The sequence below is a fragment of the Nuphar pumila genome, chromosome 7 (genome assembly GCF_984573655.1).
Source record: "Nuphar pumila chromosome 7, dmNupPumi1.hap1.1, whole genome shotgun sequence".
NCBI lineage: Eukaryota > Viridiplantae > Streptophyta > Magnoliopsida > Nymphaeales > Nymphaeaceae > Nuphar > Nuphar pumila.
This window is the reverse complement of record NC_143255.1, coordinates 109,950,176-109,973,944: the sequence shown is the minus strand read 5'-3', so window position 1 is coordinate 109,973,944 and position 23,769 is coordinate 109,950,176. Positions and strand designations below refer to the sequence as shown.

The window sequence follows — 23,769 nt, the reverse complement described above, 5'->3', positions numbered from 1 at the left end:
CAATTAGTCTTCACAGATTCCAACTTAATAGCAACTTATTCTCCTGTTTGAATATTAAGGCCTAGATAAAACTCACCGAAAGATCTGCTTCTAATCTTTCTACAGAGCCAAAACATGCCACCAATCACATGCTCCATATCTCTGTTGGAAAAAAAAACCTCACGTAGATATCTCGAAACACCTAAACACTCCTTTCCATGTGCATTCTCCCTTCGAATTCCAACCGGAAACCCTAAATTTTCACCACCAACAATTAGAAATCCTAATTCCACAAAAGACTCCTCAATTTCGCCAATCAACAATCAAGGTCATAAAAATATTGCACATTTTTTATGTGTTGCCGCTTGAGCACCCTTCACCTTTAACATAACAGCCTGTCAACTGTGGGGTCCAACTGCAGATGGTGGGTGCTTAAGTGCAGCAGCACATTTGAAATGTACAATGTGATTTTCTGACGGGAGTTAACCTGCATCTATGACGTTTCGAGAATGATTGTAGGAAGATAAAGATGAATTTGAGAAATGAAACAAGGCAGGGGTGGATTTGTCCATCAGTGATAGGATAAGAGGATGATTATGGAAAAAACCCAAAAAACATGTTCCCTCACTTGATTTTGTTCCTTTAATTTACCATTAAAGTCTACCTTGGATGTAGAAGTGTACCAGAAAATGTTCATATGGACTTTGTGTTTAACAAACTATGAAAATCCTTCTCTCGTGGTTGTAAGAGTGATTCCCATTTAACTCATTTCTCACATTGCAAGCAACATGAGACAATGAGGTATCAAAATTCAAAATCACTTTTGGCATCATTTTTTCCACTCTCGAAATGACGTTATCCACCTTGTGATTTGAAATTACATGATTTTAGTTCACACTAGATGAAATGACGTGACCTTGAATCACATGAGAATAGCAAAGGTGGCCCTAATTGTGGAACCCCAAAATTTTTTAAAGCAAAAAGAAGGGGTTTCAAGAGAAAAATTTATTAAAGGATCCGAAATCCATATATGAATTTTAGAAATTGTGGGGTATGTTCTTCAAGGTTACGTACTTTTCTTCCTCCAATGAGAAGAGATCAGTCAAACCAGGAGCTCCAAATCTTTGTTTCGGGGTGGCAGCTCGCGAGTGTTCGTACCTCGTATGAGAATTCTATACGAAAATGCGAGCTCGATGGCAAGAGTCATCAAAGATAAGGAAAAATATGGAAATAAAGAAATATACGAATGTTAAGGCTTTCAACAATTAGTAAACAAAATGAGCAGTAAGGAAAACCGAATTTTCACCTTCGGGCTTAGGTAACTCGTCCTATGTTGTTGATGAGCATGAGAGAACACAAGTGACACTTCAGCTAGGCACGGGCTCCAAAAAGAGATCAGATAAGAGATCTAGGACCTAGGCTAAGCTAAGTAGGTTCAATTTGGCTAGTCGTACAGAGATTTTTGGCAAAGTAGGATTGTAGCTAGGGTTTTGGACTCCATATACTAAAATAGGAGGGTGCCTCCCTATTTTATAGATTTTTTGATGGATCCAAATACATTTGTTAAATATTTGAGATCTGTTATTTTGGATCCAATTCATATTCTAATGAACGACTCCTAATGAACAACTTTTTAACGAAGGGTTAAAATTTATCCAAAGCATGTTACCTAAAATAGGAGATTAATTTTTATAAAAAGGTTTTGAACTCGGAATATTCCATTTTGACTTGCCGATGACATATTTTTTGAAGCTAGTGAAAACTACTGACAACAATTGTTGTGACATCAAATGTTGCCGACGACAAAAGTGATTTGTCATCAGCGACAGCTGATGATGATGACGACTGTTGGGTACGGGAACAACCTAGGATACAAGCACTAAAGACAATATGCTCGCAAAAAATGAACTCATCAAGTAGTCAAGCACATAACAAGATAATTGAACAACGAGCTTAGACCAATATTCGAAGTAAGTTTTATGAACAATCTTCAGCCAATAATCAAATTGTAAATTCAATATCCAAGGCGTTAACAGCCCTTGTTCCTCACTGCCTGTTGGGCAGACAATAGCTTCGGTTATCAAACCCAAAACAATTAAACTAAGTCACAATGCCAGACTAATATAAGGCATAGAATTTAGACATGGGACCGATAGCCAGCATCAAGGGATAGGCAACGCTTTGGGCATCCAAGGAGGGTTGCACGAAAATTAACAGTGACAACACTGAAAAATAAAAAGAAAAGAATGTCCAAAAACTTAACCGGCTGGGATCAACAGGGTCGTTGGGATGTTTCACCAAACAATTGGTGTGCGTGAAAGATTATGTACCACCAAACAATTTGGGAACAACACTTGGACCAGATTATATACCACGAAAAATTCATGAAAGATCAATATCCCTTTCCTAAAGAACAATACTAAGAAGGCATTCATACATTTCATTCCACTTAAACCAAAATAAAGTTGTATAATAGTCGGCTAATATAACAATACATGTTTTGATAAAAAACGGTCCAATCAAACAATATAATAAACGACCAAAAAGAGAAGAAAGTTAAACAAGCATAGCTTGGGCGATGGAAAATGTTGGCAAAGATTCAATCCTCACACCTTCCTTCAACAACACGCGGATGGACCGGTCCAATAGTCGACGTCCGCAATTCAATGACAGTCCACACTCGACGTTGATCTCCCAAAGAGCTGAAGTTGATGGGGGCAGACACTACTCAATCGATTTCTTAATTGGCGATTTCACAATAACCAAGCAAGAAGGGTCCCCTTCTTCTTCACTTTGCTGACTAGTTACACGCAACATTGGAGACGAGGAACAACATTCGTTTTTTGGGGGACTAGGGTTGCCACCCCTGGAGCCAATAAGAGGGATCCAGGGTCCAACAACTATTTTTAGACCCAATGAGCTCTCTTAGTTCCCAACAACTATTTTTGGGAACCTAAGGAGATCCAAATAGTAATGTACATAAGCATACCCAAATTCAATACAGAAAAATCTACTAAGACAAACCACTACACCCATCAATAGTCACTACAAGAAAAAAGCGGATTAGCGACGAACGCTATCCGTCGTTAATCCATCGCTAACGTGTTTAACGATGGATTAACGATGGAAATCGACCGTCATATAATCTTGGTCGCTAAAATACGACATAATTTATATGTCGTCAATCCGTCGCTAATTAGTGATGGATAATGTTTGTCGCTTAACTGTCGTTAAATAAAGACAGGTTTAGTTTTGCAAAGGAATGTATCCCGTCGCTAAAATTTAATGATGAATATGTATCTGTCACTAATGTTCATCACCAATTGAGAAAGGGATTAGCGACGGATTAAATTCTATCACAAAACATTGACTGATTTAAATTGGCAACGAATATTAGTGACAAATATTATCCATCGCTAATCCATCGCAAATTTTAAAAAAAAAAATAAAAAAGTTTTTGAAATATAAATATCGATAAGAATTTCTCGTTATATAATTTATATAACCTGTATATAAAAAATAAAGTACACATAAAAAATACATATACAAAGCAGGTGAAACAAATTTAACACAAGTTATAAGTTGCAGTACAGTCCTTGCCAAGTTCTAATTAGTTACAAGTATGTGAAACAAATTAAACTGAGGAATCTAATCCTTGCCAAGATTCGGAGCATCATCCTCTTTATTGTCTCTATCTGCCCCTCCATCCATGCCTTTATCAGCTCCTCTACGTTGATCATCTCCAGCATCCTACAAGAAAACCGAAATGTTAGTATTGATAAACAAAATATAATGAAATAAATTATATGCAATGCACCTAGTCTAATACAATCAAAGTAAATGGCTGAATGACACATAAACCAGCAATAAAGTAAAGGACAATAACAGAATTTAGATATGTGTTCTAAGACTGAAAAAAAAATCATAGTGATTCAATCATGCAGATATGTGTTCTAAGGTTGTCAAGAAAATGTCACAGTGATTCACACATGCATATAATGTTTATAAGGTTGTCAAATAAATGTGTTATGTATCACAATCATGCATATATATGTTATAAGGCAGTCAAAAAACTTTCATAGTGATGAAATCATGCTTATATGTGTTCTAAGGTTTTCAAAAAACTTTCATAGTGATTCAATCATGCATATATGTGTTCTAAGGCAGTAAAAAAAATTCATAGTGATTCAATCATGCATATATGTGTTCTAAGGCAGTAAAACAATTTCATAGTGATGAAATCATGCTTATATGTGTTCTAAGGTTGTCAAAAAACTTTCATAGTGATTCAATCATGCATATATGTGTTATAAAGTTGTCAAAAAACTTTCATATTGATTCAATCATGCATATATGTGTTATAAGGCAGTCAAAAAACTTTCATATATGCTAATATCATGCTCATATGTGTTCTAAGGTTGTCAAAAAACTTTCATAGTGATTCAATCATGCTCATATAGGTTCTAAGGCAGTAAAAAATCTTTCATAGTTATTCAATCATGCATATATGTGTTTTAAGGTTGTCAAAAAACTTTCATAATGATTCAGTCATGCATATATGTGTTATAAAGCAGTCAAAAAACTTTCATATATGCTAATATCATGCCCATATGTGTTCTAAAGTTGTCATAGTGATGAAAGAATGCTTGTATGTGTTCTAAGATTGTCAAAAAAAATTATAGTGATTCAATCATGCATATATGTGTTATAAGGCAGTCAAAAAATTTTATAGTGATGAAACAATGCTTATATGTATTCAATCATGCATATACTAGCTTGAAATCTAATGACATAAAACAAATTACATGAATCTTTATACCTGACGGACACTTGAGCTCATGTTGAATTCAGACAAAGTTTCTCTGTCCCAAAAAAAGTTGCATAACTCATTATGGACAAGGTTGAGTATGACTTCATGTAAAAAGTTATGCATTTTGTCCTCAAGACACTGACAAACACCATCCAAAGATATAACAGGGTCAATCGGACGGTGAGAGTTGATGCTGGCAGGAAAAACTCTCAGAGCCCTGGTTGTAGGAGGCAACGACTGGTGTGATGTTCATGTTACTCTCAAACCTAAACACACGACCTTTTGTGGATTCACCTGTTACAGTCACCCATGCTGCAGGATCTAAAGGTGGATGCTGAGTAGAGTTATCGTCATATCGCTCTATCATCTGTTGTTCGTATGACTCCTACAAAGTAATGATTACAATATAAATTAAAAATTTCAATGTTTATGATATTGTAATTCATAGTAACTTGTATATTATAATGTTTATTAATACAATAAATACATACCGATGTCGTTCTTTCCTTCTCTGATATAAACTCTCTTATGCTCTTACGTTTATGTGTTTTAACAAACACATCCTTGTAAGGCACAATGCCTCCTTTTTCTGCTTCCTGTAAGGTTAAATGATAAAAAAATCAATTAAAAAGTATGCAGAAATACTTATAAATTGGACAATATATATATATATTAATGAGTTATCATTTTCTTCAGGTGGCTCCCAAAAGTCCTAGATCTATCTGTGTGTAGTTGGGCATCTTCACTCGGTTTTGTGCAGCTTTTGCTGAGCGGTTTCAAAATTCATTGCTCGCCCACTTGTCGCACATTTCCTCCCAATAATCTCTCCTGACGGTAGAAGGGCCATGGCCCTTCCACTACAGTGGATCATCTATCCCTCTAGCTGCTTTTATTGTTGCAGTATTCATATTATGCAGCATGTTGGTAAATCAATTGGCAACCAACCACCTTCTGCCACACTATCCTGGCGTTCTTCTCCTCGTTCGCAGTCGCGAATTGATGCGAAACCTAAAAATACTTTCAGAAAGTTAACACACATGACTATAACAAAAAATTAAATATGAAACACATTAGTTATAATAAACGATTGCATACCATAAATGAGCACAATAATTGTCCAACACCTCCTTCGAGTACTGTTTCCATTGAGCGATCAGTCCTGAAAGAAGCTGCAGTACTGACTTTTTAATTTTTTATACTACTTCTTGTAGCTCGAACCTTGCGTTGCACATGAATTGATACACATTAATAATCGACTATCGATATACACTCTTTATAAGATAAGTATTGGACAAATGACAATGAAATACTTATAGTCGACTATCGATATACATTATTTGAATGAGTCAGCGTATGTCAAACTGAGAAGACCCTGTATCCGGCGTTGTCTCGTGACATGTATGAATAGATGGTGTAGGTGGGTCATGTGTAGACGAAACATCACCTATAGAAAATTGAGTTAGAAATTCACACAATGCACATTGAAACTAATCAAGTATACAATTAGTTAAATGATATACCTATCGAAGTAGCCTGTGAAGATGAAGGCTGAGACTAGCTACCACTGGGTGCTCGAACACTATGACCTACACGAACCATATCTATATCATCATCGATACATAATCAAATTGAAAACAACTTCATGCAATATATTCAAATCATTGCATTACATTGCAATATACTTAAATAATTCAAATCATTTACATCAAATCATTGCAATATATTGCAATGATTTAAATCATTCACATCAAACATTGCAATACATTTAAATCATTCATATCAAACATTGTCATACATTCAAATCATTGCAATGCATTTCAATATATTCAAATCATTTAAATCATTCACATCAAACATAAGGTATGTATTACAAAATGTATTTCACTAGCTCGAGTATGCTTCATCATCACTTATTTGACTTTCATATTCTTTTTCTTCCTCTTTTTTCAGTTCGTCCTCTTCTTCTTCATTGGACGCCCATCCACTTAGTATATCATTTGGATCACATTCTTTCATATGTATGTCATCGGACAATGGAGATGTCACATGCAGACCATGTGTGACATCGTGACCATAAGAGAAGTTATACATATCATCTGATTAATAGTAATCACCCTCTTCAAAAATCTTGTCTTCCTGTAATTGATCATACTCGAGGTATAGTTTAGACTTCACCTTGCAAACTGCTCACCATTCATTTCTATCTGAATTTCTTGTATTCGGATATGAAGTATAGTAAACTTGTTGAGCTTGCGATGCTAATATGAATGGTTCATATGTTTCAAACCTTGATTTATGATTCACCTCCACAATACCTGAAGCTTTGTTGACTCTTGTTGTTGTGGGATCAAACCAATGGCACTTGAATAAAGTTACCCTGTTATTTATACCTAAGTAAGTCAACTCTATTATTTATTCTACAACACCATAGTAGTCAAGTTCATTTTCACTGTAACTGCAACCCTTAACACATACGCCCCTATTGTTTACACCGTAGTCTTTTATATAGAATCGATAACCATTTACGATGTATCTGTTGTAACATTGCACAACTTTGGTCAGACCATTTTATAAATCACGTATTCCTTGGTCCTTAACATCACCATGATGGACCTACAAGCATAAACAATGACTGTAATTACGACCAATTAAATAACATATTATTATTTACATAAAAAGAATGCATGTCATCGTCCTTACCAACTCTTTCAACCATACCACAAACTTATTTTCACGTTCTTTTTATAATTCTGAATCAGTGAGATGGGGAAGTTCTCTTCGCAACTCTAGATCAAATCGTCTGCACTTAACAAATAATTATATTACAGAACCATATAGGTAGAGAACTTAGTATAACATATTATGTATACTTACTTGATGTAGGGGTCGATCTTTAAGCAATTAAAAATAATATAGATTTGTGTTACATCTCGCTCTCGATCTTCCAAGAGTCTTGACCAACAACTGCCAAAGGCATTATCAATTCGTTTAAATATCGATAGTTTGTTAGCCACAATAACTTATTCTCCATCATCATTACGAGGTAGGCAAGTGTAATGTGTTGGAATGTGAGGCTCAAAGTACATAGATGAGAAATTTGAAATCTCTTCTAAAGTGTACGCCTCACAAATTGAACCTTCAACTCTTGCTTTATTCTGAACCTTTCTTTTGAGATCAAACATGCATTTGTCAATAATATACATCTCATAATACAATAAATTTCTAATAGTATTAGAGAAAAAAAAAACTTTCAAATGGGTACATCCACCGATATTACACAGGACCACCAACCATAAGTTCATATGGCAAGTGTATGATCACATGTTCCATAACGTCGAACAAATGTTGGAGAAAATATCTTCTCTAGTTGACAAATAGTAGTGACAACAGAATTTTCTAGATTTTTTACCTCAGTTACTATAACTTCTGATGCATACAATGTTCTTAAAAATTTACTCAACTCGGATAATACCCCTTATATAGGTTTGTCTAACATGTCATGTAATGCTAGGGGAATCAACCGTTGCATGATAACATGACAATCATGGCTCTTAAACCCATATAATTGTCTCTCGTCTATCTTCACATCCCAAGCAATGTTAAAGACGTATCCATATGGAAATCTCAACTGTCTCAATCACTGGCATATCTGCTTTACTTGATTTGGTCCAAGCACATACCTTGCTTTTGGTTTCAATACTTTGCCATTATACTCTTTGAGTTCCAATTCTGGTCTTTTACATATTACTTTTAAATTCATACAGGCCTTCGGATTATCCTTCATTTTTCCTTTAACATTCATTAATGTATTGAACACATTATCAAACACATTTTTCTCTACATGCATCACATTCAAATTATGTTGTATCAATAAGGTCGGCCAATATGGTAGTTCCCAAAATATAAGTTTCTTTGTCCAATTATGATCCTTCCCAAATCCAAGGAAGGGCCTCATACTATAGGCATCTGTCAGTCCATATGGAAAGTATCACAATCGTCCTAAAATCTTTATGCCAGACAACCATGTAGGTGAACCTTCTATTTCAATTGTGCCTGCTTTGAACGCATTCTTTTGTTGTCAGAACAAATGGTCGTTAGGTAGAAATTGATGGTGACAATCAAACCAACATGACTTCCTTCTATGCGTCAATCTAAAAGATTATGTATCCTCTATGCAGTACAGACACGCCAACCTCCCATGTGTGCTCCAACCAGATAACATACTATATGTAGAGAAGTCACTAATTGTCCATAGAACAACAACATTCATATTAAAGTTTTGTTTTTTGTGGGCATCTGTTATCATTGCAAAATTTTACTTTTGCAAGTCAAACTGATCTTTGAAAAAAAATTTGAAAATAACTCACCTCTGTTTTAAGATGCAGGATAATTCCGAAGAATGGAACTCATCTGTCGGTATGAGGTTCAACCATTCTTGGCACCATAACCAGGGATAATTGAACCAAGGATCAACCACGTGCTTTGCTTTACTCAACCATCTAAATTGATGTTTTATTCCTAAATGTATAAAGAATCAGACATGTACTATGACTTAGAAAGATTTTGATTTGAAAAACATGATGTACGCTTGAAATACTTTAAAATATTTGGAACAGGAGACACCTTAAAAATCGTGAACCATGTTGAGAGAAAGAAAATTGATTTCTGAAGAAATCTTGATATTTTAGGAAAATCAGTTTTTAAGAGAACTCAAAATGACATAGAGAAAATAGATTTCTTTGAATTTAAACTTTGAAATCAAGAATATTATAACTTGGAAAATCGATTTTGAGATTTAGAAAAGCATTTGGAAATCCCTTGAAAATCGTTTTTAATGAAAAAGAAAACTTAATGTTTTGGGAAAAATAAATTTCTGAAAAAATTTCTGGACAACTTTGAGAAATCGATTTTTTTGAAATTGGATTCTTGATTTGATCAAAAAAAGGCGCATGTAGCCTTCTAAAATCCTTTTCATGATGCATTCTAACCTAGATGATGAATGAATGCTATCTTGTGAAAATATTCTTTTTGAAGAAATTTTGAGAAAATTATTTGAAAAAGGAATTTATGTGCCTTATAGAATTTCCATAGAATAAATTCTCTACATATCCCTGACTATGGCCACGAATACGTATGGAATATAGTTCATTTGATTCTAAAGGGAGAAAAATATTTAGAAATTCTTGAAATATGCGATGGTTTTTTAAGATAGCCTAAGAGTGTAGGCCGATTGTGGCTTAGAAAAAGATGATAAATTTGGGTTTCGTTCGTATTCTGACTATTGCTACAAATACGAAACCCAACGAGTTTATCAACTCCTTAGAATCTAGTGCACATGTCATTCGTGTAGACCATTGTGAGTTTGAATATGCATAAATCATCATTCATCACACACTAACATCATTTATTGAAAAATAAACTATATGCAATGCAACCCTATTCTAAGCAAAAAAAGTAAATTCTTATTCTAAATTTACATTTAATTTACATTACTAATTGAATTAAAATAAAAGAAAATACAGTCTTGAATATCCCTGCAAAAATAGAAAACTTGTTAGTGAAAATATGTCGGGTTTTCTGGATTTATCCAATAATATCTAGAAATTACTAGATTTATCTGGATATAAGTATTTTTTCATGTTTCCCTGAGATAAACATAATAAAAGATGATATAAAATTGAGTAAATAATAAAAAATAAATAACTTTAAAATTTAGAATTTGGAGAAAATGACAAAATTATCCCTAAAAATAAGACTATGGCCTTGAAATTAGGGTTTTTAGAAAAGATTTTAGTAAAACTTTGGATTTAGGGCTCAAATAGATTCAAATAAACACCAAATCGGGGGTGAAGCACTTTAGCATAATTATAAACAAGATAAAACCCTAAAAATTTGAAAAACATGCATAAAAATTCGAAATATTACAAAAAGAGCAATTTTTTACAGTGTTTTACTTGAACCGGGACTTCGTGGGCATCCTCTTTTTTGTAGTTTAATTAAATAAAGCCTCAAACGAATCCCAAAATAAAAAAAAATAAGCATATACACTTTTGATAACCCTAAAATTAAACTAAAATTAAAAAATAGAATTTTTGAAGTTATTCTAATACAAAAATTGAATAAAAATGAAAAAAATACGTGAGATACACAAAGTTTTATACTCGAATATGGTATCAAACTACCATAAAAATTTGTAAACTATTACACAAAGATACTAGACAAAATAATAAAGATTTTTCTATTTTATAGATTTGAAAAAGCATCTCTGGTTAGGGAGATATCACTCCGGCAATATGCGCTTAATTTTGGCAAACACGTAACAACTCAAAAATAGGCAGTTTTGATTTTGGTTTAATTAAAAATAACAAACAGTATTCAAAAATTATATAAATGAGACTGATAAAATTAGACATGTTGTTGAATCCATGACTTTTTATGGATCATCAATCAGATTTTCGGTTAGGGTGGTACGATTCACGTAAGTTGGCCTAGGGTTTGAATAATACGTAACAGCTTGATAGAAACAGATTCTGATTTCTGATAGAGGAAAAATATCAAACCATGGAAAAATAGAAAAATTTAATAGGAAATACTAGACATCAAAACCAAAACTATTGCAACTTACAGATCATCAATCAGATCTCTGACGAGGGAGATATTGCCTTGGCAAGTTATTCCTAAATCCACATAGCGAATTCATGGTTTAAAAAATAAGCTTGGTTTTCTGTTTTTTTGACAGGGTTCCAGAACCCAATATAACCCCATTTTTTTACAGGAAATCACTGGCATATTCATGGTTTAACCCTAAAATAATCAGATATTTTTGCCAGAAAACAAACATGAAATAACATTGTTCTCGTGTGCCTGGAATCAAAAACGCGTATTATCTAAAAAGCACATGAATAAACCTAATTTAAACATGCAAAAACCATACAAAATATAAAATATGCAACGACTCATATTTTGATGTTTGAACATGTAAAATAAGCATTGACATGATAAAATAAATAAAAAAATTTATGAAAATCATGGTTGAATTTTGATTTAGCCATTAAAAGAGAGATTTGACCCATCGAACGATAGAATCTTGGTCTTTTTCTGACGTTTAATAAAATGAACGAACTATAAATGATTTCAATGGATCAAAAACTTGTAAAAACTATGGACGATCAGTAGATCATCATCTTAGGTCATAGAGCATGGATTTTGAACAAAAAAAATAAAGAAAAGCTCACACATGGGGGCGACAATGGTGAAAATCAATAAAAAAATAAAATAAAACAAAAAGAAGAAGAGAAGACTCACCTTTGTTGCAGCAATGGAGGGAGAGGAAGAACTTGAAGGACAGAGGGAGCAACGAAAATTTTTTAGAGAGGGAGCAACAAAAAATACAAAAATGTTTATATAAGGATAAATAGAGGATGACATGAGTAAGCACATTTTTCTAAAAAAAAAAAGCATAGATAACCTAGAAATCTAAAAAGATAGAAAGAAGCTTTTCTACTGTAGAGGCATGGATGATTCAATAAATGAAAAAAAATGTGAATAGCAAAAATATATTTGTTAAAAAGAGCTTTTTACTTGCCTGATATTTGAGAGAATTGAGAAAATTATGCATGATACAGATGTTTGTGGGTATCAGCACTGGAAACCCTCACGAGACCTTACTCGTCCACTAGGGTAACCTAGGGGTTTAAAGGGCTTATTGCATATGCTAAATACAACTATGATTCTCAAGAAAGTGAGTTAGGAAATTTTACTTTGGTTTTTACATTCTTTAGAACAGAGTTTTTAGCTTTCACTTTACTTTAGGATTAGTGTTTGCTCGAGGACTAAGAATAATAAGCATGGGGAAATTTGATATTGCATGAATATGCATTTATTTTATCATATAAATCATGTATTTAAGTATGTTTTATTGGTTTATATTTTATTCTTATGATGTTTCAAGGTTAAAGAAGTCACGGTTCGAATCGTGCAGATTTCAGAGTTTAAATGAGGAAATTATGGCCGTTTTATGATTCTAAACCGAATCCCAAGGCAATTCTTTCCTTGATCCAGTCTTAAACACATTAATTGTATTATGGATCCAATGCCAATGTGTTCAGCAAATGTTAAATCCCAAATCCATTTCATAAATTCTTTAAAACCCTTTTTAAAAATAGTGCCACCCCCTTTTTAGAATTTTTTATTAGTTAGGTACTAAAATGTAAATAAGAAAACTTTAGGTAGTTAATTTATAATTGTTAATTAAACCTAATTTTTAGTTTAACTAGCACTAATGGGCTGGAGTGAAGGGCATCTTAGCCCATTTCAAGCCAACTACATTCCTTCATTTCCCCTTCTTTCTCCTTTTCAAGTAATTTTTCCATTGCTTTCTTGTTTTCTCTCTCCTTTCTCTTCTTCTTCTTCTAAATCAACAATGGAGGAGTACTTGGAGCCAAATCTGGAGTGGAGTTGCATACATTTACAAGGTTGATGATCAATCAAATTCACTAGATCTAAGGTTTGGTGAGTTTTCCAATCCCTCTTTTTTTCTTAATTCCCTATGAATTCTCTTTATTTTTTCTTGTCTTTCTTCTTTGATTTCTTTTGTTCATTTTGAAATTTGTTTGTTGCAATTTCTCTTTTGCTATATTTTTTTTTTGTTCTTAAGAAAATCTAAAAACAAGATGGGGATCTATTCTTGATTGATTTTAATTCAATTAGAGCATTAGATCAATCCATCTAATAGATTAGATTTTAATTTCTATAATTTAATTCTTGTTTATTTTTTTTTCTAAACTTAGATTAGTTAAATAAATAGATTTGATTCCAAGAATTTAGAATTGATCATTCTTTGATCTAATTCAATAGATTAAAGTGTCAAATTCTAGAATTTCATTTTTCTTGATTTTTTTGTCCTTTTGTTTTTAGTGTATCTATAGATTTTGGAATCCAAATCATGATTCATAAATTGGATATGATTTGTGCTTAAGTCTAGCTGCTCTTTAAAAAAATTCAGCATGATCGGAGTCTGATTGATGTTTCGTTTTGAGCTTCTTTTTTTTGCCATATATTTTGGCATCTTTATTTTCTGCAACTTTTATTTTTTGCATTTTTTCTAGTTTTTGTTATATCTAGAGTTTTCAGAATCCAAATCTAAATTTGTAAAATGGATTGGATTCATGAATGAATCTAATTTCTGTTGTGAATTTTTCATTAATTTTTAATCTATTTTGCTAGACTAAATTTGTTAAATTGTGGAAGCTATCAGAAGTTTTGACAGCAATTTCCAGATTTTGGGAGTTGTTGTTCATTGGTTAGTAATCAAGTTCTACTTTGAATTTTTTAATTCTGTAAATTGGATCCTCTTCATTAATGTTTTGAGAATATATTTGGAAAGAATGTGGAGTATTGGAATCCAATTGCTTTTTGATTCAATCAAATTACAAAATCCTGTTCTGATAAGAATTTATGCAATATCTAGTAGCAAAATTGTAATTTCAAGTAGAAGTTTAAATTAGAGTAGATTTTGGATTTCGTGTGTTTTTGTATTATTTTTGCTGGAGGTGGTGCCATTTGCTGATTTCATATGATTGAAATGAAGTAAATTTAAAGTTAAAGTGAAGAAGCAAAGGTGGAAAAGCTTCATTTTTAGTTTTTTTTTTCGTATTTTCAATTCTTAGTTAATTGGAGTCTTTTTTGTCACATTTGAATTTTGTAATTAATTTCAATTTCAGCATCATTTGATATTTCTAATAATTATTTAATTCTTATGTTGTAAGTACTTTTAATTAGTTTAATTTTCCTTTTTAAGGCAATAAATAGTTAGCATTCATGGAATACGAAGTTGTATCAAACCGTTCCTCGTGTTCGATCCCCGTTCTCACTAGTTGTGAGAGTTGGATTTTTTTAATTTGGTGACCAACTTTCATAAACTCTTTTCATAAAAACATCTTTTAAAAATACACTTTCAAAGTGCACACCAAGCAACAATATCTGCGTGAAAAGTTCATACGATTTGCTTGCATCTCATGGGATGAAAATCACAAGCAATTCTATCTCGTATATGCCTGCTTGGCCTCAAATGAAAAACCTTCTCTCGTGGATGTAAGCATGAGACAATGAGGTAGCAAAAATTCAAAATCACTTTTGGCATCATTTTTTCCACTCATCATATGATTCAAAATGACGTCAATGATGAACATTTTTTTTTTAAGAAGGGTGAGAAAACCCCGGGTGGAGCTTCATGACCACCTTGCTTTTCAAGCTACCGACACACTCGTGCACCAGCGGGGTTTGATATCCCCCGTCTTCAATTCAACACCTTCACAACCACCCACTGGCCACGCGGGTAGTCAATGATGAATACAAAATACCTCCATGCTATATATATTGTAGAATATCCCTTCAAGCCAAACTCGATATTGAAAAAGAAGATTGGTCTGTTATTAGATAATTTTCAAGTGCTGTTACTGCCACTGTCATAGTCTGGCCGCAATTAAATATTAAAGATGTTAAATATCTCACAAAAAAAAAATGAATGAATGGCTGTGGAAGCATATTAAAATTTGTTTTATGTAATCTAGAAAATGATGTTAATTTCTTCCAAATTTATCATGCTTCCAAATTTACTACATATAAAAGACGGGTCAGCTGGGTTGGGTCCGATATCCAAGAAAACTTGCATTCCAAAACCGCCCCACATATTGCTCGGGTAGGGTTCGGGTCAACACAAATAGTAATTAGGTAAAAAAAAAAAAATTATGCACATACTCCGGTTCTGGATTTGGAGTAGGTATTGCCTTTTCCCCATCCGACTCCGTGAATCTGAATCCCATTAGGATAGATCACAGAAGATCGGATTCAGTAATGCCTAGATCCATCCAGAGTATGACCCGCCTACAATATTAAACACAATACGCTAGAGAGAGAGAGAGAGAGAGGTGATGTCATGTACAACTTTTGTTTTTAATTACTTCATTTTTATTGAATTGACTTGGAGAGGTGATGTTATCCACAAATTTTTTTTTTCTAATTACTTCATTTTTATTGAATTGACTTGGCTAATAAGTAGTCTACATTGAATAAATCTCAATTATTAGATCGAAAATTTAATCATCACGTTTTCTCAAATTAAGTATAGATAGAAGGTGAAGGAAGTATTGTGCATCAGTAGCACTGTAACAGTACTGTAGCACAATTAGGGATGTAATCGGATCGGATTTAGATCTGATAACTGACTGAATCTGAAATCCAATTAGTTTGGTATGTAGATTTGTATCTGAATCTGAGACGGAAATGAATCCTAATTAATCCAATTAATTCGGCATGTAGATTTACATATAAATCTGAGACCGAAATGAATCTGAAACCAAACAGCCTGTGTGTCAACCTGATTACATATAAAAATACATCCAATTAGCTATCTGTGTGTTACCTTCTTTTTCCATTCCATCCGACTTTGCTAGCTTGAATCCAGTTTGGCTAGATCCAATAAGGTTAGATTCAGTAATAACTAGATCCGACCCGAGTTGGACACTTTTACAAACTTACAATATTGACACACCCAAAACATAAATTTCATTACATTTTCCGGTTTGATATTATGTTTCTACATGGATAGCTTGGTTGCTCAACCTGATAAGAAAACAAGGTCCCACCTGGGGTTTTCCTTTCTTCGTTCCAAAAAAAACAACCCGGATCTGATTTATGCTTTTAGTACTGGGTTCAGTTTGGGGTCTAACCAGACCCATCATAAGAAAAACCATACCCGGGTCCTATATTTATATGGATTATATGAACCAGAACCCATCATACCCAGTAAATAATAGTTTTTATCTTTTTTTATATTAAAAAATTATGGATCTTAATTGGAACTCAGGTCGGGGCCTGGTCTTAGTATGAAATTTCACAAACCATACCTGGCTCCATGTTTTACGTAATCTAGAAAATGATGTTTCTTCCAAATTTATCATGCTTCCAAATTTACTACATATAAAAGACGGGTCAGCTGGGTTGGGTCCGATATCCAAGAAAACTTGCATTCCAAAACCGCCCCACATATTGCTCGGGTAAGGTTCGGGTCAACACAAATAATAATTAGGTAAAAAAAAATTTATGCACATACTCCGGTATTTGCACTCATAATATGTTGAGTATCCGTACGACACAAACCCGACCCATTGACAAAGAAAAGAAGTGTTTCTGATTCCTATTCATTGAGCTTAAACCAGACTAGTGGAGATGTACTAGGCTCCGGTTGTCTGGTAGGAGCAGCTAATGCACCTCACCTTGTGTTGGGACGTTACAGGTTCAAAACCCAATGGTATAGTAAAAATAAAATTAAGACGTCGAGATAAAATTGCTATTTTATGTTGTGACCAAGAAAACATATCATGCCCTCCATTTTTTTTTTCCTTATATTCTGATTATGAATATTGCAGCTTAGCTTGTGGATCCTACTACACTCTAGTGTCTGATCCAACTAATTGGTTATTGGCTACTTAGAGTCTGATTCCGATTCAAATCATGATAAAATTCTGTTTCAAATCATGATAAAATTCGCATTTTCGCCCACCCTTAATATATCTTATTGAGATTCACAATCTTGCCAATCAATCGGTGAGGTATTGTGCACTAGTAGTGACTGTTTAACACAGTTGGGGATTCCAACAGATTGGATTTAGATCTGATAACTGACTGAATCTGAAATCCGATTAGTTGGATGTACAGATTTGCATTTGAATATGAGTATCCAACCTAATTAAATATAATATCTATCCAATTAGCTAATTGGATTTGGAGTAGGTATTGCCTTTTCCCCATCCGACTCCGTGAATCTGAATCCCATTAGGATAGATCACAGAAGATCGGATTCAGTAATGCCTAGATCCATCCAGAGTATGAGCCGCCTACAATCTTAAACACAATACGCTAGAGAGAGAGAGGTGATGTCATGTACAGCTTTTGTTTTTAATTACTTCATTTTTATTGAATTGACTTGGAGAGGTGATGTTATCCACAATTTTTTTTTCTTTCTAATTACTTCATTTTTATTGAATTGACTTGGCTAATAAGTAGTCTACATTGAATAAATCTCAATTATTAGATCGAAAATTTAATCATCACGTTTTCTAAAATTAAGTATAGATAGAAGGTGAAGGAAGTATTGTGCATCAGTAGCACTGTAACAGTACTGTAGCACAATTAGGGATGTAATCGGATCGGATTTAGATCTGATAACTGACTGAATCTGAAATCCAATTAGTTTGGTATGTAGATTTGTATCTGAATCTGAGACGGAAATGAATCCTAATTAATCCAATTAATTCGGCATGTAGATTTACATATAAATCTGAGACCGAAATGAATCTGAAACCAAACAGCCTGTGTGTCAACCTGATTACATATAAAAATACATCCAATTAGCTATCTTTGTGTTACCTTCTTTTTCCATTCCATCCGACTCTGTTAGCTTGAATCCAGTTTGGCTAGATCCAATAAGGTTAGATTCAGTAATAACTAGATCCGACCCGAGTTGGACACTTTTACAAACTTACAATATTGACACACCCAAAACATAAATTTCATTACATTTTTCGGTTTGATATATATGTTTCTACATGGATAGCTTGGTTGCTCACACATAATATATATGATTTAAGTGTAATAAAAAAAGTTATGTTACAAAAAACAGTGTAGAACAGTTGGTTCGAATCTTTTTGTTCTCACTCCATAAAACACAAGTATTTCTGCACAAGCCAGTGCAGACTTGTCTCATCTGGCTCGATCTTAGCTCAACTCACCTAGAGACCAAGTCCGAACTGGATCTAGAAACAAACGAGTCTAGCAAGCCAAAACTGTCTGTGTTCCATTCATTCGGCAGTATACCAGCCCTGATCATTAACAACCATAGTTCTGATTCAGTTAACATCTAACAACTTTTACAAGAGAAACGAGTATGCGAAATAATTTTGCCCCACCCATCTTCAACTATTTTTTATTTTACATTTTAGTGACAGTTCTGATTGTCACTATAAATAAACTCAACAGTGACCGAGTGTAAACCGTCACAGTTTTTTCATTTTCTTTTGTGAATCCATAGCATCGAGGTGAAAAGATCAAAGTGCAATATGATTGCACAAATATTTGTGCATTAAGCACCTCACCTCCCTCCATCTTGGGGGCAGGGCCTGTCAGGTGTGGGACCCAGGACCTGATGGAGGGTGATGGGGGTGCTTAATAAACAAATTTTTGACTCCAGATCGAGGTACATTTAAAAACACCCTAAAGTCAGTTAACATCCATTGCACGATTGGAGTCGAATCTGTCATCATCACAGAACCAATATTCACTGAGACAAGAGGTCTGTGCAAGTCTCTATGGCGGAGTCCTGAGTCAAGACCACACAAACTGAAGACTTTGAAAACAAAAAACAAATGGTTTGTTTGTTGCTTGGGCTTCAAGTGTTCCCATTATATAATTACAAAGATAATTTAGGTTGACTTGCTGGGTCCAGCACATATCCTATTTTAAGAAAATACAGTCATTTCACAAGCGAAGGGTGCCTATTTATAGGTGCATCAATCTCATCCAAGCATAGAAGAATAATTATAAATTCTTCCCTACTCAGATTTCCTTCTTCTTTCTACTGTATCTTTCTGTCATGGGGTTCTTCTCTTTGACATTGCTGCTCTTTTCTCTGTTATTAGGTGCATTGCCTGCATTAGCACAGCAATGTGGTAGTCAAGCAGGGGGTGCTGTGTGTTCAGGAGGGTTGTGCTGCAGCCAATATGGTTATTGTGGCAGCACCAGTGCCTACTGTGGAACTGGGTGCCAGAGCCAGTGCACTAGTGGCTTGAGTTCTTTCATTTCAGAGGCTATCTTCAACCAGATGCTGTTGCATCGGAATGATTCGGCTTGTCCTGCTCATGGATTCTACACTTACAATGCCTTCATTACCGCCGCTAATGCGTTTAGCGGCTTCGGCACTACAGGTGATGATGCCACTCGTAAAAGAGAAATTGCTGCCTTCCTTGGCCAGACATCCCATGAAACAACAGGTATGAGAAGATGAATAACCCCAAAGGAAATATGGCTACACAACTTAATGAGGATTGCTAATCTTGAGTATGTGATGTTCAAGACTGATCCTTCTTTAACTGTCATCTTTTTGCATGAAACCATTGTGTAGATTTTTTTTCTTTCGTTTACCACAGAAAGAAACCACACTCAGGATTAGCATGCTAGCGTCACTGTCGAATATTTTCCCTTTAGAAATCTGCAAAATTAGACATATCTTTCCATCGATCTTTTGTAATACAAGGACCAATATGACATTTGTAAATTCTTCATGCAGGTGGATGGGCAACTGCACCAGATGGAGCCTACTCTTGGGGGTACTGCTTTCTCCAAGAGCAAGGTAACCCAGGCGACTACTGTGTTGCCAGTACTCAATGGCCTTGTGCCTCTGGAAAGAAATACTATGGCAGAGGACCAATGCAAATCTCATAGTAAGACCTCTTCTAAGTTTTCACTTCAGTTTTCTTATTGAAAATTAATTCTAGACAGGTTGAGAAGGTCAAAGTTGAGTAGGATACGTAACTGGAGTGATCGCCTTCAAAAGCGATCACGCCTTCTAAATGTGGACACGTGTCTTTTCTTAAATGTTATGTCATTAACTTCGGATCTGCAAAATTCACTCGCTTGATAAGCGATTTATAATTGAAAAGCCTCTTTTTGTCTAGCTGATTAAATCCTCTCCCTTCAACCTAGCGAGTCACATACGTACTGATTAGCCACTTTTAAGGAGACATCTATCGGCTTCCGATGGGGACAAGTGCTGGCCTATATATATATATATATATATATATATATATATATATATATATATATATATATATATATATATATATATATATATATATTATAGTTATTGTTATTGAGATCAATTGCAAAATCTGCTGTTGCACCTGATGGACCCATCATCTGCTGTTGGCCCCACAGCAGATAGGCTGTTACCCCAAAGATTGTAGGTGTTCAGGTGCAGAAGCACACAAAACTGTCCAATCACAATGCACCTTGTCCTCCCTCTATATATTGGGATGGGTTGTATATATGCACACATTTTCCAAATTGGAACTGGTTCATAGACACCAAGACCAGTTTGGCTTCTCATCTAGAGGCCTTATCTCTTAATGTCAGTAATGGTATAGCTAAAAAAAACTGCCTAAAACATTATCTGTTTCAATTTTGCAGCAACTATAACTATGGGCCTGCTGGGGTAGCAATAGGGTCTGATTTGCTGAACAACCCTGATGCAGTTGCTACCGATCCAGTAATTTCATTCAAGACAGCCATATGGTTTTGGATGACTCCTCAATCACCAAAGCCTTCACCACACGCTGTCATCACTGGGCAATGGACTCCTACGTCTGCGGACACGGCTGCAGGGAGACTTCCCGGCTACGGTGTAATCACAAACATCATCAATGGAGGCCTGGAATGTGGCCATGGAACTGATTCCAGGGTTGCAGATAGGATTGGGTTCTACAAGCGGTACTGTGACATACTTGGGGTGAGCTATGGCAGCAACCTTGACTGCTACAGTCAGACATCCTTCGCATAGTAAGACCTCATAGTGAAGGCGGGAGCACAGATTTGGATAGTCCATATGACTTAGGATAAATAATATCCGACGACTCCTTGCTGCTTTCTGTAGCAAACTCTAATAACAGTTGGCAATAAGAATGTTAACTCTCTCTCTCTCTCTCTCTCTCTCACACACACACACACACATATACGGCCACATCATAAAAGGTGCAAGCGTACGTAGTGACAAAAGTTTAAAACGCCATGCAATTTATCGGCCATGGGATGTGACTCTAAACGATGTGTTCAATCAAGGGGTACCATAACCATGTTCGCAAACTCGAGGTGCAGAAACTTGGCATTTGAACCAATTTTTTTTCTGATTATACTGTCTTAAGACAATATGGAGTTTGAAGGAAACATGCTATTTCTCACATGATTTGATTGTTTTATGTGTAACTTTGTAGCGCATCCTAGAGTTTTTTGGCATCTCCAATTTATATTTTGGTCAAAGCTATGCATTCCATTTAATTATCGAACTCAATGCTTCATGAAATTTTGTGCAATCCAACACCACCTAGCAAATGACTACATATCTCACTCTAAAACAAAAGCAAGAATCAACCAATTTCAAAGAATTTCTCAAAAGTAAACAAATCATACAGAAGATAGCCCAATCGCCTACTTTAAGATGAGTTTATTCGAACACGGTCCATCTTCCGATCGATCGTCCATGGTGGTGTCTAGCTAGAGAGAATGGAAAACAGAGAGGAATGGTCGTTCCTCTTTGGAGAAGGATATACAATTTAGTTTCATAGTGAATTTGAGAATGCAATTAGTCTTCACAGATTCCAACTTAATAGCAACTTATTCTCCTGTTTGAATATTAAGGCCTAGATAAAACTCACCGAAAGATCTGCTTCTGATCTTTCTACAGAGCCAAAACATGCCACCAATCACATGCTCCATATCTCTGTTGGAAAAAAAAACCTCACGTAGATATCTCGAAACACCTAAACACTCCTTTCCATGTGCATTCTCCCTTTGAATTCCAACCGGAAACCCTGAATTTTCACCACCAACAATTAGAAATCCTAATTCCACAAAAGACTCCTCAATTTCGCCAATCAACAATCAAGGTCATAAAAATATTGCACATTTTTTATGTGTTGCCGCTTGAGCACCCTCCACCTTTTCCATAACAGCCTGTCAACTGTGGGGTCCAACTGCAGATGGTGGGTGCTTAAGTGCAGCAGCACATTTGGAATGTACAATGTGATTTTCTGACGGGAGTCAATCTGCATCTATGATGTTTCAGGAATGATTGTAGGAAGATAAAGATGAATTTGAGAAATGAAACAAGGCAGGGGCGGATTTGTTCATCAGTGATAGGATAAGAGGATGATTATGGAAAAAACCCAAAAAACATGTTCCCTCACTTTATTTTGCTCCTTTAATTTATCATTAAAGTCTGCCTTGGAGATAGGAGTGTAGCAGAAAATGTTCATATGGACTTTGTGTTTAACAAACTATGGCGCACTAGTATTTTTCGGTATCACCTAGAAGTAGATTGGTCAAAAGCTGGTAAGATGGCATTGACCATCATGGTTGGAGCCACTCTTTTATTTTCTATCCATTCAATCTTAGAATGTGGTTCACTAAAACAATGAGTACGTTATGATCAAATTGAGTTTAAAATCAACCTATCTATTAATAGCAAAAGTAGAGGGAGGATCAGGTGCAATGTGATCATACACTTTTAGTGTGCTGTTGTACCTGATGACTGGCCATCTTTGGGATACAGCATGTCATCTGTGAGGCTCAACAGCAGGTGGTGGGTGATTAGGTGCAGCACACATAAAGTGTGCAATCACATTGTGCCTGATCTCAATTAGCAACAATATCCGTGTGAAAAGTTCATACGATTTGCTTGCATCTCGTGGGATCAAAATCACATGCAATTCTATCTCGTATATGTCTGCTTGGCCTCAAATGAAAATCCTTCTCTCGTGGTTGTAAGAATGATTCCCATTTAACTCATTTCTCACATGCAAGCAAGCATGAGACAATGAGGTAGCAAAATTCAAAATCACTTTTGGCATCATTTTTTCCACTCATCATATGATTCGAAATGACGTTATCCACCTTGTTATTTGGAATTACATGATTTTAGTTCACACTAGATGAAATGACGTGACCTTGAATCATATGAGAAGCTAGCAAAGGTGGCCCTAATTGTGGATCCTTAAAATTTTTGAAACCAAAAAGAAGGGGTTTCAGGAAAAAAATTTAGAAAAGGATCTAAAATTCGGATCTGAATTTTAGAAATTGTGGGGTATGTTCTTCAAGGTTATGTGCTTTTCTTCCTCCAATGAGAAGAGATCAGTCAAACCAGAAGCTCCAAA

At 34.8% G+C, this 23,769-nt stretch overlaps 1 protein-coding gene across 1 annotated transcript; it reads left to right on the top strand.

Annotated features, from left to right (window-relative positions):
* Positions 1-19,330: 19,330 nt before the first annotated feature.
* On the top strand, positions 19,331-21,536 carry LOC149832899 (endochitinase-like). Its single transcript, XM_090012630.1, has 3 exons — positions 19,331-19,836; positions 20,133-20,286; positions 21,032-21,536. The coding sequence occupies exons 1-3, from the start codon at positions 19,440-19,442 to the stop codon at positions 21,399-21,401; spliced, it is 921 nt and encodes a 306-aa protein (XP_089868756.1). The 5' UTR covers positions 19,331-19,439; the 3' UTR covers positions 21,402-21,536.
* The last annotated feature ends 2,233 nt before the right edge of the window (positions 21,537-23,769 follow it).

Coding starts and splice junctions, on each gene's coding strand:
- LOC149832899 (XM_090012630.1), top strand. CDS start 19,440: ATGGGGTTCTTCTCTTTGACATTGCTGCTCTTTTCTCTGTTATTAGGT. Junction 19,837..20,132: donor GACATCCCATGAAACAACAG/GTATGAGAAGAT, acceptor TTCTTCATGCAG/GTGGATGGGCAACTGCACCA. Junction 20,287..21,031: donor GGACCAATGCAAATCTCATA/GTAAGACCTCTT, acceptor TCAATTTTGCAG/CAACTATAACTATGGGCCTG.